At 43.8% G+C, this 16,719-nt stretch overlaps 1 protein-coding gene across 1 annotated transcript in view; it reads right to left on the bottom strand.

Moving 5' to 3' along the window:
* LOC311223559 (CUB and sushi domain-containing protein 3-like) overlaps window positions 1–16,719 on the bottom strand; it is a gene marked incomplete at both ends in the record, with an annotated part of 752,195 nt that overhangs the window by 393,701 nt on the left and 341,775 nt on the right. Inside the window, 1 exon segment of the mRNA XM_084308339.1 lies at window positions 12,187–12,303. Within this exon segment, the coding sequence (XP_084164465.1) occupies window positions 12,187–12,303 (117 nt within the window).

Raw genomic sequence — 16,719 nt, 5'->3', positions numbered from 1 at the left:
ACTAATGGTCGGCGCTCGCGTGTGGCGCTTGCCGCCACCACCTCTCTTTATCGTCCGCTTTACTACCAGAGATAGTGATGTATGAATACCAATGATCACCTTAACGTGTGTGTTATGAGTCTCATGCGATGAGCGTGTTCGCAGAGTAACTAAAAGGGACATGTATGTAGAGGAGAGTCGCATTACATTTGGCGTGTTGTTTAGTATGTACATACATTATGCTAGTATATCAAGCGTGAGTAAGACGAGGCCATGCAAGGTTCTCTGGGAAAACCGGAGACGTTACACACCACTGTCCGCTCACCGCTCTTCCCAAAGCCAGCGAGCGGCTTCCTGTAGGTTTGAAAAATAATAATAATATGGAAATAAATAACGGCAATTTTTTATAATTTTTTAATAAATTAAAAAGTGTGGACAGATTAATTTGCTTCCACTACTAATGATGCAGTCTTGATGTGTGGCGAGATATTTGTGAACAACAAAAAACATCACTCGCCACTTAAACAAATCTAAGGTATGTATTTAACGAACACATTTTTTTTCTAAACACGGTTTTATATTAACTTAACCTCTTAAAGGAAAACTCCAACATTTTGGGAAATTAGCTTATTTAACATCTTCCCTGGAGTTAGACAAGAAGATACATACCTTTTTCGTCTCTGTGCGTGCATTTAGCTTTTGGAACAGTCGCTCCGTTAGCGTAGCTTAGCTTCATCACTGGAAGTGGGGGGGGACAATAGCCTGACGTTCCCTTACAGTGTATACAGTCACCAAATACACTCCAAATACAACTCCAAAACGTTCATGTAAACATGTTGTGACCTGTGTATTTACCACGTGGAGAAATACAAAATAATTGAATTAGACAATTACGTTTTCTATTTCATATTTGCTTAGAAAACGTAATTGTCTAATTCAATTATTTTTTATTTATCCACGTGGTAAATACACAGGTCACAACATGTTTACATGAACGTTTTGGAGTTGTATTTGGAGTGTATTTGGTGACTGTATACACTGTAAGGGAACGTCAGGCTATTGTCCCCCCCCCACTTCCAGTGATGAAGCTAAGCTACGCTAACGGAGCGACCCAAAGCTAAATGCACGCACAGAGACAAAAAAGGTATGTATCTTCTTGTTTAACTCTAGGGAAGATGTTAAATAAGCTAATTTCCCAAAATGTTGGAGTTTTCCTTTAAGCCTGAGCTGTCCGGTGGTGGACCGCAAATGACATCACACGCTAAATCCATCTCTACAGACTGTATGAATTAATGTTGCGTTTTCTTTTCAAATGTAGCCAAGAGTAAAGACCCTAACCCTGTCAAAACAGCAGTCAATGTGTATATTTTCAGCAATATATTTGTTTACCAATAGGTTAAAGTGTTATTAGTGAAATATGAGTTTTGGAAATCTATTCAGAAACTAGCGAATATCGACGCAAGGAAATGGTTGCCGCCATTTTGTTTGTAGTCATATGAGGAGAGGAGACCCAGGGCTTTCAATGGGTGTAGGAATTTCGAAAAACAACACTACCCAGCTCAAGCCAGCTCCTGTCAATCATATGACTTGTGGATTTCCTTTTTTATTTATCTTGTTTTTCGGCATTATCTACCACAAACCTGAACATTATTGGCATAAATTAGAATGCAGTTAGTTATTTTTTTTTTTGTATTTTTTTTGTATTTATAATTTTTTAAACATAACATAAAATTAGACACACAAGTATTAACAGTAAATATCCAAAGTAAATCACAGGACTATACATTCCATTTGAATCAATATAAATGTAGTTTACGGGATATATACCTAATACTTGCAATCCAATCCAATACATACATACGCTCTTGCTCGCTCTCCCCCCCAGGACCCCCACTTGGATAATCCATCCATTTTCATTCGTTTCTAACCAGGAACTACAATTCATATGCTAGCCTTTATTCTCTCCACCACCTAACCAGATTGCAATGCTGGTTTCACTGACACCTAAAATTCTTGCTGTATATATCTCTAGATAAATCACATCGAGATAGGTAAGAACCCATACCTTCCGGCACATTTTATCCGGTTGAATCCATCGTGATGCTATCAGCTTTTTAGCAGCTGTGAGACCGGATAAAACTAGTCTCTTTAGCTGTATAGGGGCTGCAAACTGAGAAACATCATTCAACAGCAATACAGAGGGCTGTACAGGTATGTTCAGAAATAAGAATTCTGATAATTGCAGGGTCACTTCTTCCCAGAATATCTTAACAGGTGGGCAATCCCAATACATATGCATAAATGTACCCTCATCACCATTTGTACATAAGGAACATAGAGAATCTTGTCTAAGTCCCATTCTGTTCAATCTTATAGGAGTCAGGTATGTCCTATGAATATAATTAAGATTAATTTGTTGATGATCCGGGTTGCGTGACGCAATTCGAACGTTTGCCCAGACTTCTTGCCAATCAAAATCTATTTCCAAGTCTGGTATATCCCTCCTCCAGACTGAGTCTAGGGGAAGGATTCCATACGAAGACGTTAGTAAGTGATGATACAAATCAGATACGAAGCCTCTCGATGTCTCTCTTTCATAGAAGAATTTGTGATATCTGTGGTGCTCAATTGGTATCTTTAATGGGACTCCATGAGCCTTCAAACATTCCAATAACTGTGCGTAGAAATAATATGTGGAACTGGTGAGGTTAAATTTGTTACGTATATCTTGATAGCTACAAAAACCCTGTTTGTTGAAAACATATCCCAATGTATGTATGCCCTGCTTTTCCCATTTGGGGTATCTGATAGGTCGTTTTCCAATAAGGAGTGCATTGTTATTGAATAGGGGAGTATGGCTATGCCATTTATGTTGGTTAGAATATTTCTTTTGTGTTTCACGCCATATCCGAATCACATGTGTAATAAGAGGGCCAAATTTCAATTTGCATTGCTTAATTGATAATATGGTGTATACTATGTCCTGCAGTCTATGTGGTGCTACTATATTTTCTTCTAAGTTTCTCCAGGATACAGATGCTTGGGGGTCAAACCAGGTTGTCAGTGGTCTTAAAGAGTACGCTTTAAAATAGTGGTAAAAGTCTGGAAATGCTAAACCTCCGTCGGCTTTGTTTCTCTGTGCGGTGGATCTTTTTATTCATGGAGGTTTGTTATTCCAAATAAATGTATATGCGGTGGAGTGTAATTTTTTCCAGTAACCATCAGGAGGGGGTAACGGTAACATTGAGCTAATGAAGTTGATTCTAGGTAAAACATCCATCTTAACTATTGATACTCGGGCCTGTACTGAGTTTTTAAGTTTGGACCACCTGTCAAAGTCGTATTTGATCTTATCTTGGAATTTTGTGTAATTGTACTTCACCGTTTGGCTTATAGTAGGGAATACCTCAATAACCTGCAGTTCGTTTCTTTACGTTTCTGTGAACGTCTAGCAAAAGACGGCGTTGCAATCTGATGAAAAATGGCGGAGAGATTTCCATTATAAAAAGTAACTGTACTTACAGTAGATTTCACGCCTGGTGATACTAAATCCAGATTGAACTCTGCCATTGGAAAGAGGAGATTTAGCCCGATCCATAGATGTGCGACTTGGCCACAATAAGGTAATTTATAGGCCTGACATTCTATATTCTATAATAATATTTCAAATTGCATGTGTCCGGATGGCATAATTCAGTACTGTATCTACAAAACCTTCTGTTTAATCATCTTTCCTTTATTCATTTGCTTAGATATTTTGCTTAGAGTAACCTTAAGCACAAGTCATTTGATGTGGTCCAGGGGTAAGGGTGCTCGCTTGGCACACTGAGCATGGCACTAACACTGCCAGGGTTACTGGTTCGATTCCCACCGGGCCAACCATACCGAAAACGTAACATCCCGATATCGCGTTGTTGTGTGTGTGTGTGTGTGTGTGTGCGTGTGTGTGTGTGTGTGTGTGTGTGTGTGTGTGTGTGTGTGTGTGTGTGTGTGTGTGTGTGTGGCGTTAGGCGCTGAGCGCGGCACGAATAAATGATTTTTCAGCACGCTTTTGTATCGTGCATAAGAACACAAATACTCTCAATAATCTAGCGTTTATTTGAAAACGATTCATAAATAGGCAGAAAAATTACAACGTGTTTTGTGTATTCCAGTAAATGGCTATTTTCGCGGATTTTTCTGGAATTCTCCAAAATCTCCAAAACTATACTCGTATTCAAAGCGGTATAAAACGGAAATGTACTGATGAAAAAACAATCCGTTTCGTACATGTTGACTGCAAGCAAGTCATTGATAAGCGACATGTGTATTAATTTAAGATATAGTTTAATCGCACACAAATGTGCTCGTCCTCCCATTGATTAATGTGCTGGCATCCAAGCGATAAATCGTCATATCCGGCTCGCAACCAATGTGTTAATATATTGACATATTTACAAAAATGTCGAATGTGTACATATTACAAATAAGTAATATATTGATGTAGTTACAAATAAGTACATATATTACATATTAAAATGTTTTACTTACATTTTTTCAGAAAACATTAGAGTTTCCCTGCTGCGGAACAAACCCAGGACGCTGGCATGGGAGGCAACTAACTAACCATAACCTTAACCACACTGTTACCTTAAACTAACCCTAACCATAACCCTAACCTTAACCACACTGTTACCTTAAACTAACCCTAACCCTAACCTTAACCACACTGTTACCTTAAACTAGCCCTAACCTTAACCCTAACCTTAACCACACTGTTACCTTAACCTAACCACAACCATAACCCTAAACTTAACCACACTGTTACCTTAAACTAACCACAACCATAACCCTAACCTTAACCACACTGTTTTTTTTTGGCGACCCCACACCTAATGTATTGCATAATTTCACCGTGGAAATAAGGAATATCAAAATAAAAGCACAAGTTGTCTCGTAAATGAAATTACAGCACTATGTTATCAATGAAATTAATGAATATTATCAACAAAAGCAACGGAATTGTTTCTGTATACACATTTATAAAACTAGGCATTTTAGCTGAAATATGTTGCCAGAACATGAAAAGAAAATGCGTTCACGTGCGCTTTGGCAGAGATCCGCTTCTACTCTGAAAATCCGCCCTCACAGAGGTATGTTGATGCGAAGGGGACACGCTTTATCAGCGCAGCATTACACAACACTGGGTACTCGTTTCCGGACTGATATCCAGAACTTTGCGAGGGCCTGTCCAGTGAACTTGACTTTCAGTAGCTCGTCACACGAAAGGTCATGGAGCGCCTCCTGCATTCTGTTCCTACAACAAGCCATCAAGCTGAGTAAATACCCCCAAATCTCTGCTGATTATCCTGGAGTGCCACTAACAGAGTTTACAGCTCATTATCAGCACATTTCTCTGCCAATGTGTTGTTTTTGTCTGCAAGGAAAATCCGTGCTTCTTCTCCGAGTTAACAAAGGCGAATACTCTGAGATAGCCACCTCACTTCAGTGTGGTATAGCAGCTGGTTATGCGCAGAGCCCATTTCATCGCGGCCAACCAGCAACGCTTCTGACAACAAACCTATCCATTGCGATAGGTTTGTAACCCTAACCTTAACCACACTGTTACCTTAAACTAATCCTAACCTTAACCCTAACCTTAACCACACTGTTACCTTATATTAACCATAACCCTAACCTTAACCACACTGTTGCCTTAAACTAACCATAACCTTAAACTAACCATTAACAGAAAAGGCAGACCTTCCGAACTCAGAACATGACTGTGTGTACAGTATTTGTCAGTATTTGTACAGTAGCTTGACTATGTGAAACCTGCGATACTCTATCTCAGCCCCAGGGGGCGTACTCCCCACAGCCACAACATATAGTGACACAAGAGGACCCTCTCAGCCGCCGGGCCCCTGAGCTAGAACTCCTCCTGGCCGCCGGGCTCCGCGCCGCGAGACGACCTTTTCCCAAACGACCTTTCCGTCGGTGCAGCCGGCGTGACAACATGTCTCTTACAGCACGCCAGAGGTCACAGGTCACCGCGGGGACAGACGCGGAGGCGGTGTGACTTCAGTGACACCCGACCCTGGGCTTACAGTTTTCAATTACCTGCCGACCGGGCGCTGAAAGGTGATTCTGCGATCCGATCGCCCCCGGTGCCACTCAGCAGGTCCAGAGAGAGCCCAGAGAGCTAACTCCACACACGCGTGTGCATGCACACGCACACAAGCACACACACACACAGACACACACACACACAAGCATACACACACGCATGCATACACTAGGGCTGAGCCCAAAACGTTCGACGGTTCAGACCTTCGTTCGTTACGTTGGTACCCAAATCTTAATCAATGGGTTCGAACCTTTTAAAACAGTTTTTAAATTTTAAATGTTTTATTTATTTTACACAAAAAATATATATATCAGAATATCACAATACTATGTTGTGTTTACAATAATTCTGAAGTCACGCCCGAACACAGACACAACAACACAGTCTAGTCGAGATGAGGAGGGGTCACTGTCATACATTATCAGGAAATGAATCAAGCATGCAAGAAAGAGAGATAGCAACTCACTCACCCATCTTATTTCATAATACAACGTTACCGAATGGACGTTTGGATTAAACCAAGTGTATGCACTGCAGTGATGCTGAACGTTCCCAGCGGAACACAAGTTACTTAACGTTACACAGGTATGCTATTCATGTTAAGCAAAGACAACACCTCTCTCTTCAAGCCACAGCGCAGGACAACACCTCCCTCTTCAAGCCACAGCGCAGGACAACACCTCCCTCTTCAAGCCACAGCGCAGGACAACACCTCTCTCTTCAAGCCACAGAGCAGGACAACACCTATCTCTTCAAGCCACAGAGCAGGACAACACCTCTCTCTTCAAGCCACAGCGCAGGACAACACATCTCTCTTCAAGCCACAGCGCAGGACAACACCTCTCTCTTCAAGCCACAGCGCAGGACAACACCTCTCTCTTCAAGCCACAGCGCAGGACAACACCTCTCTCTTCAAGCCACAGAGCAGGACAACACCTCTCTCTTCAAGCCACAGCGCAGGACAACACCTCTCTCTTCAAGCCACAGCGCAGGACAACACCTCTCTCTTCAAGCCACAGCGCAGGACAACACCTCACTCTTCAAGCCACAGCGCAGGACAACACCTCTCTCTTCAAGCCACAGCGCAGGACAACACCTCCCTCTTCAAGCCACAGCGCAGGACAACACCTCTCTCTTCAAGCCACAGCGCAGGACAACACCTCCCTCTTCAAGCCACAGCGCAGGACAACACCTCCCTCTTCAAGCCACAGCGCAGGACAACACCTCCCTCTTCAAGCCACAGCGCAGGACAACACCTCGCTCTTCAAGCCAGAGTGCAGGACAACACCTCGCTCTTCAAGCCACAGCGCAGGACAACACCTCGCTCTTCAAGCCACAGCGCAGGACAACACCTCTCTCTTCAAGCCACAGCGCAGGACAACACCTCGTTCTTCAAGCCACAGCGCAGGACAACACCTCTCTCTTCTAGCCACAGCGCAGGACAACACCTCGCTCTTCAAGCCACAGCGCAGGACAACACCTCTCTCTTCAAGCCACAGCGCAGGACAACACCTCGCTCTTCAAGCCACAGCGCAGGACAACACCTCTCTCTTCTAGCCACAGCGCAGGACAACACCTCTCTCTTCAAGCCACAGCGCAGGACAACACCTCCCTCTTCAAGCCACAGTCCAGGACAACACCTCTCTCTTCAAGCCACAGCGCAGGACAACACCTCTCTCTTCAAGCCACAGCGCAGGACAACACCTCTCTCTTCAAGCCACAGCGCAGGACAACACCTCGCTCTTCTCTCAACAGCCTGTACGAGAGCGGGGGTCTCGGAGGAGCACATCATTAGGCCCATGTGGGAGTGTTGTTCTGCGGTTTCCGCGCTCCGTTACGCCCAGAGCGGGCGGTTTAAAGCAGAGGCCGCATTTAAATGCAAATTTAAATGTATAAGAAAGAAAAGAAAGAAAGAAATAAACAATGAAAACCTGTGGAATTCCTGGGAGGATGTGGACTCGTCGGACGGGACGCTGACACGGTTAGGGTTAGGGACTGGATGCTCCTCACACGGGGGATTCATCTGCTTTCTCTGAGCATCAGGCTCTGGCAGCGCGAGGGCCTCCCCTTCCCGACGCAGAACTACTCCTCTTCCACACCCTCTCGCCCCGGGCTCTGACCCCTGACCCCACCTCCCTCTAGTGCCGTGTGTGACCACTTGTTTATAAGACGGGGAGGTTTATAAGATGGAGTTCAGTATGGCGTGCTGGTGGATGTAGTGTAAACACACAGACATGTACAGTTTAAACATGATTTTGTTGCAGCGAGAGCGGTGACCTTAGCGGTGACCTTGGCATCGGCTGTTTATTGTCTCCCGTCAGCTGGATTCTCTGCCAGCACCCAACCCACACGTGTATGCGAGTCAACTCAGACTACCATTGACCTCATCCTGACCTCTGACAAGTCCAAGATCTCCAATAAAGGGGTTATAGCATGCAGGTTAAGTGATCATTATATGATATTCTGTAACCGCAAAAAGCTAAAACAAAAGGATGGCTGTCACAAAACAGTCACATCTAGAGACCTCAAAACCTACTCTAGCGAGGCCTTTAACCTTGAACTGGAGAGTCTGGACTGGTCAGATGAGCTCAATGGTACACTGGTTGAAGAAACATGGCTTGGTTTCAAAACCAAATTTTCAACAATACTAAACAACATGGCCCCCCTAAGAACCACCAGGGTAAAAAATCGCACTGAGCCGTGGATAATAATATAATAATAATAATTTAGGACCTGCTCCGAGGTCACCATTTGGCACACATGCGAACCATGCATACAATGCGTATCTGCGATTAACCCATCCCGTCGTCCTTCCCCCCCAAGGGCAGCCGGGAGCAGACAGGCGCCACGTGAGCCGCGCCAGGGGACCAATCCAAGTGCTCCTGTCCGTCTTCGTCAAGGACGCCACAGCGTTAGCGATCTTGTTGTTGTGCATGTTTTTCCATTGGGTTTATCTTATCGGGGGGGGAAACCCTTGCGAGCACGGGGAGAACATGCAAACTCCACACAGAAAGGCCTGGGAAATACCCCACCTGGGTAACTGGCATCATGGAAACCTGGTCCCCAAGCGGGATTCGAACCCTGGACCTTCTTGCTGTGAGGCGACAGTGTTAACCACTACACCACCGTGCACACTGAAATACTGACCGCTATGAAAACCAGAGACAAAAAATGCTCTGAGTTTCGTAAAAGTCAGTCAAAGCTTACCAAAAGCACGAGCAGTGAACTCCAAGCCCACGTGACTGAACTCAAACTGGAAAGAAACAGACTAAGAAATGACGTAAACTCCATGATCAAAACAGCAAAAAAAAAATGCATCAATGACAAAACCGAGGAAAACAAAAACAAACCACGTGAACTTTGGAAATTACTCAATAACCAACTGGCTGCAGTAAAAAACTTAAAACCAGATTCTCAAACATAAACATAAAGACGGACAACACGCTCATCACAGACAAGCTGGATGTAGCCAATTACTTAAACAGTTTCTTCATAAACATAGCCACAACACTGGTAAACAAACTACCCTCCCACTCAGGGCAGTATGGGGTAGAACACATAGTAGCATACTACAAGAACCTAGGGGTCCACAAAGACGACTTCAAATTGGAAATGGTAACAACAGATGAGGTACTCAAAAAACTGAGTGCCCTCCAACCTAACAAGGCCACTGGCCATGACAACATCCCCTCCAAATTCCTCAGAGACTCAGCAGCCGCCATCACCCCAGTCATCACACACATAATAAACCTCTCCATAAAACAGGGACACGTCCCCAAGGACTTCAAAATTGCGAGAGTAACACCCCTGCACAAAAAAGGCAGTAAATTAGACCCTGGCAACTACCGCCCTGTTTCTATCCTTACCTCCATCTCAAAAGTCATGGAAAAAAATTTATACGAACAGGTCGAAAAATACCTCGCGTAAAAAAATCTAATCTACGAATTCCAATCTGGCTTCAGAACATCCCACTCCACTGACACATGCCTTCTCTATTTAAACGACCACATCAAACAAGAGGTGGACGCAGGCAAATACTGCGGCATGGTCATGCTGGACCTACAAAAGGCCTTCGACACTGTCAATCACACCATTCTGATTGACAAGCTAAAAGCAATTGGTTTTGATAGTCTATCAGTGAGCTGGATGCAATCCTACCTGGAGGGGAGAGAGCAGATGGTGGAGGTAAACGGTACCCTATCCACCCCCCCTCACAGTGAGCTGTGGTGTTCCACAAGGAAGCATACTAGGTCCGCTACTGTTCCTAATTTATGCAAATGACATGTCGTCAGCTTGTGACTGCAACTTGTTCCTGTTTGCGGACGACTCAGCCCTGCTGGTCTCTGACAAGAACAAGTTACAGGTTGAAAAAACCCTCAGCTCAGAACTAGGCAAAATCTGCATATGGCTCGCTGATAACAAACTATCATTACACATGGGCAAAACAGAGTCCATTCTCTTCGGTTCAAATAACAAACTCAGCAAGACTGACGGCTTCTCAGTTACAGTGGGTGACAATATTGTCACAAGGAAAGAAGATATTACCTACCTGGGTTCCATCCTAGAGGCAAATATTTCCTGTGACAAAATGGCATCTAATGTAATAAAAAAAGTCAACCAACGAACACGATTCTTGTACCGGATCTCCTCACTGGTAAACAAGAATACCCTGAAGACTCTGGCAGGAGCACTCATTCAAGGGTACTACGACTATGCTTGCACCTCATGGTACCAAAGCACCTCAAAGGTGCTAAAAACAAAATTACAAACATCTCAAAACAAACTGGTCAGACTACTGCTTGACCTTACTCCTAGAACCCACCTCACCCCTGCCCACTTTGACAACCTAGGATGGCTTAGAGTAGACGACAGAGTACAGCAACTTGCAATGGGCCTGGTCTACAAGATACACTACACGACCAAGGTACCCATGTACATGTCAAAATACTTCCCAAAGGTCAGTGAATACCACGATCACAACACCAGAGGGAGCTCCACAAATCATGTTAAACCCAGATTCGGCTCAAACAAGGGACTAAACACGTTTCGCAATTATGCCACATCAATGTGGAACGCCCTACCCAAAGCTGTAAAGGAATGTGAATCACTACCCACTTCCAAAAACACTCTCAAAAAACACCTACGGGAGACTGCAATTCGAAACTGGCCCCTGTAAATGTCCTAACACAACCCCCCCCAATGTGCAGTAAATGACCAAGTATGGTCTTGTCAATATTCCAATGTACAGTTTTGCTTGTTCAGTTGTACAGTGTCCCCCACCCACCCCTCCTACCCAACCTCCCCCCACCCACCCAACCACCTCCAATGTACAGCCCCCCCCACCTACCCAACCTCCTCCAATGTACAGTTTCTACGTCAAATGTATATACTCTTTTTTCTGGACTATTTTCGTATCACAAACAGTACTGTATTTGCAAATCTGGTATGTCATAAATGTATAGATGTAGCAGTACTGTCTATCTGTATGTCATGTATGTCATATATGTTATGATGAATTGAAAATGGGGGACCCTGATGTAAACAAGACGAAAGTCTTTCTCTGGTCTGCATCCCCTTAACAATTGTATGTATTGAGCTGTACTGTACTGTACCCATTCTGCAATCTGTTAATACAGTTTTCAATCAATCAATCAATCCCCTCTCAGACATCAACACAGATCTGAGATCAGCGCTTAACCCGACGCTGCGGATATAATCTTGAACGAGGACGTCTCTAATGTCGCCCGGTGGAGACGAGAGGCGCTGCAGGAGATGAATTCTGTGTTTGTTCTTGTCCTGGTTTGGTGACTTTGTGAGCGTTGCCTCCGTTTCTTCAGAGACATCTTTGCCACACACCCTCCTCGTTAAAACACACGGGGGAAAGCAAACAGCTCCCCTCCCCGCAGACCGACAGTCCCGACTCCAAGCCCTGCTGTAAAGCCGACACACTGCTGCACGCTAGATTCATATCTGTTTTCATGTCCCCCCCCCCCCCCCAGATATACAGCCAGCCCGCAGAGCTGTAGCCCTCTGGTGCAGCTTGTATTTATTCCTGTATTTTCGGTACAAATCGGGAGGTAATGAATGATTGACAGGCTCACCGAAGTCCCCCGGGACGAAGATGTCGTAGATGCAGCTCTGGCCTCGGGTGTAATTACGCGGGTAGTTCGGGGACAGAACGGTGCCCTCCGACCCCGTGGAGCGGCCTCCGCACGGAGCTGCAGGGGGAGAGAGAACACAAGGTCAAAGGTCAACCAGGTTACAATACCAGAGGGAGGGGGGGGGGGGGGGGGGTGGTGGGGGGACACGGAGCTGCATGGGGGAGAGAGAACACAAGGTCAACCAGGTAACAATACCAGAGGGGGGGGGGGGGGGGGGGGAGAGAGAGAGAGAGAGAGAGAAAGAGAGATATAGAGAGAGAGAGAGAGAGAGAGAGAGAGAGAGAGAGAGAGAGAGAGAGAGAGAGAGAGAGAGAGAGAGAGAGAGAGAGAGAGAGAGAGAGAGAGAGACCGCGCACCAGATGATCAGCGAGCTTTATACAATGGCATGCACATTTCTCAATTCTGATTGGCTGAAACAGTCAAGTTAGACGTGGTTATTTCTTCTAACCCACACTCGTGATCCCAGAACCCGCCCACAACCGAATTACAATCACTCCGCCAGTTAGACTTTTTCATAGGAAAAGCCAAGATGGCGGACAATAATCTTTACGAATGGATGTGTTGAAAGCATCATAACGACTAATTCAAAAACGATTCTGTCACGTGGAATGTGTTAGTTTCTTACACAATGTTGGATTATGTAATTGGTGGGTCATGAGTAATTGTGGAACACAATATAAATCGGGGGAAGTCTGTTGTTAGATGGCATTCGTCAAAAGGACATTTTCAATCAATCAATCAATCATTCCAATAACAACCGCTAACTTCATAATTCATCTGTATCGCAACCGAATCACGGATTTCGTCGAGGCAGGTAGCATTATGTCGGGAACATTTTTATGAAATAAACAAATTTGAATTAAAGAAGTTAAAACGAAGTTTAGCCTTTTAAATTGTTTAAAAAATCTATAGCCAATGACTTATTGTAACGCGACTGGCGAGGACTGTGAGGAGGGGGAATTGAATTGCAACCGTGTACAAGCAAAACTTTTACTGTAAACGGCATCTAACCTGACTGCATAAACGCAAGGTCCATTATGCTTCAATTAATGTGTGTTTATTGTATAGCAATAAGGTTGGATGAATTCGGCAATTGTATAAAGATGTAATATATGTACTGTACTGTCTATCTGTAATGAAACTTTCAATCAATCAATCAATCAATCCCATCACACATGGTCAATTTAGATGGAATGCCTTGAAACAGCGCTGCTCACGGAGGCAACGTCTCTTATTTCTTTTGGAGCTACTTTTTGTGCGGATGGTTTTGTCAATAAATCTTCAATTAATGTGTGTTTATTGTATAGCAATAAGGTTGGATGAATGCGCCAGTTGTATAAAAGCCATTACACCACGCGCAGTCGTGGGTTATGAGAATTAGACGATGCCTAGGGGGGTCTAACGACCACCCCTAGGCATGGTCTAATTCTCATAACCCACTCCTGCGCATGATGTAAGGCTTAACTACTCAATTGTGGTCCAGGACAAAACCACTGGAATATAACACCGTAATAATGGAATATAAATATTTCACCATCTACAAGGTTTGAGGTCGACTGCCCTTGGAACTAAGAGCAGAAACCCAGACTTTATCACAGAAATGTCAAACACAGACATCATGGTCCTACAAGAGACAGGGCACAGAGGAAATAGTCCTACTGGCTGTCCTGTACAGAGAGCTGCTGGTACCATCCACCAAGCTAACAGGGGTCAAACAGGGGAGAGACTCTGGAGGCATGCTAATATGGTACAAATCAGAACTAACCCACTCCATTAGATGGATGGATGGATGGATGGATGGATGGATGGATGGATGGATGGATGGATGGATGGATGGATGGATGGATGGATGGATGGATGGATGGATGGATGGATGGATGGATGGATGGATAGTAGCGGTGGGACGGTACGCATCCGAACTGTGTACCGTACGGTACGACCCCCACAGTTCGGGGCGTCTGTGTATCGTACGGTTCAGATGACGCGCAAATAAAAAAAAATCATTTGGCGAGCACTGGCTGCAGGCAGCAGCAGCAGCAGCACTGCAGCCAGGTGCTAGTCAGTTTGTGTAAAAATGGCAAGCACAATATAAATCAATCTTCATTACGACTTAGCCATTAACATTACATAGGCCTACACACATCTTGCCATAGCGTTAGCAGTTTGTACAACACAACGCACGTTTTAACTATGGTAGCACTAGCCCCAGCTAATACAGTCAACGAAATGTTACCGTAGCTACTAGCTAACAGAGGAGGAAATGAGAGTCTGAGAGGCGGGGTGTTTAAAGACAATGATAGGCGTTTATTCAACATCCAAGAAGGCTAACATACAACTGTGTTTTACTAACTCCAACCGGGACTATTGCCGCTTTCGTGCTGCTTGTTGATGTTATGAACTCCTCCTAAACTGAAGGTCCCACATGCTAAAATGTCCGTGGGGACCCGCGCCTACCCATAGATAGTTCCAACTCACCGAATTACGTAATCCACCACAGTTGCACTCAATATTTAAATAATGTTAGTCTAAATAAATGTAGACAGATAATGTACGTATTTTTAAAATAGAATGAACAGAGCAGTGTTGTTTTTAAACTGTACAGTGTGTGTGTGTTAGTTTGATGTATGCTGCCAGTTAATACTTTGACAAATGTAGCCTACATTTTTCAGTCAGTTCGGTCTTTGTGTGCCAAACATTATTTAAGGCTGTAAACACTGTAACACTGTAAATTATTAAAAAAAAATTATAAATGAAGCATGTTTAGATTTTTGAGTGTTACATTTTTTTTAATACAAATTAACGTATATCGAACCAAACACCAAACACCGTGACACCAAAACCGTGATATGAACCGAACCGTCCATTTTGTGAACCGTCCCACCCCTAATAGATAGATAGATAGATACTTTATTGCTATTTCAACACATGGTTGATTGGGGGACCCTGCTGTTTTTATCATAAATCGATCAATACATACCGTATTAATTAATGTTGTGTTTCTTTTTCAAATGTAGCCAAGAGTAAAGACCTTAACCCTATCAAAACAGCAGTCAAAGTGTATATTTTCAGCACTATGTTTGTTTACCGATGTTTTTAAGATTGACCGAAAATAAGAATGTATCGGAAAAATGCTAATTCTATCTCTCTTTTATCGTAAAACCATGAGGAAATGACTAAATCCAGATGTAACACTGTAATTTGAAAGAGAAGCTTTTCCCTATCCATAGATGTATGATTTGGCCATAATAGGGTCAAGGTCAAGGTCGAATGTATAATTCAAATGGATTATAATTTATTACTGTATTTAGAAATCCTTCTGTTTAATCATCTTCCCTTTATTAATTTGCTTAGATTATTTGTACACTTGATCTCAAGATGGTGGTGAATGATTTCATTGAGCGAGCTTGATGGTTGCACAATTGTAACATGGTGTTATTCACCGGCAAAGATGCAAAAAAGATTATCATAATTTATATTCTCCTTTTTTTTATTACAATTGACTCAACCCCAGGTCCCTAGATGTTCCTAGATACCAAGAACATGCAAATCGACCTTGTAGAAGTGGAGCAATCTTCCATTTACTTAGGTATGTACCTTTAAGCAACATTTCTGAAAATAGGGCTACAGCTTAACAGTGCCTGTTGGCTAGTGCTAGCTCTTATAGTACAACGTGCCTGTGCATTAGGGCTTGAGTTCAGGTGACGGACAACCTCGGGATATGTGCTGTTTTTAACGAGATGTCCTACACCTGAGACTTTGGAGTCTTCTACCAGAGGGAAGGGGGTTAAAGAGGTAGTAAGCAGGGGAGCTCCAGTAGCTCACCGCGTACCTCGAGCGCTATTTCGGCGCCGGGGACAACCGTGCTCGTCACGGATCTGGGGTTAGCGAGTTCGATTCCCGGACTGCAGCCGTATCTTTCTCAGAGTGTCTTCCCCCCATCTGTACCCATTCAAACCTGTTTCTGTCGGTCATTCTTGACCAGAGAAAATGCGATAAACGCAAAAAAGAGCCAGCGGAATGGCCAAAGTTTAAAAAAAAAGAGGTAGTAAGCAGGGTGAGAGGGGTCACCGATCACCTTCTCCCCTCTCCGCCTGATGTGTGCGGCATATATATAGAAGCCACAGATGGAAGATCACAGCCAATGATTTTTGATGCCATGATAGATAGATAGAGATCTTTATTGATGATGAACATATATACCCATACATATTCCACATCAGAGCAATAACCTCCATCTCACACTTCAAACAGGCCTACAAACAACATCTGATGCTAGAAAACATCTGTACTCACTGATCCGACTCTTTCCTAGGTCTTCATCTTGTTGATAATGTCGTTTTGTATTGACTGCTATGAATGCATGTTTGTCCTTGCTGTCCACAACGATTATATGATTGTATGTAGTGCAACTGAGGCCCACGATAATCAAATAAGCTTACAGCTTATTTCCATTGCGGTCCTTCGATGTCTGTG

This window comes from Notolepis coatsorum, assembly GCF_963971535.1.
Source record: "Notolepis coatsorum genome assembly, chromosome: 2".
NCBI lineage: Eukaryota > Metazoa > Chordata > Actinopteri > Aulopiformes > Paralepididae > Notolepis > Notolepis coatsorum.
This window is presented reverse-complemented; position numbering and strand designations above follow the sequence as displayed.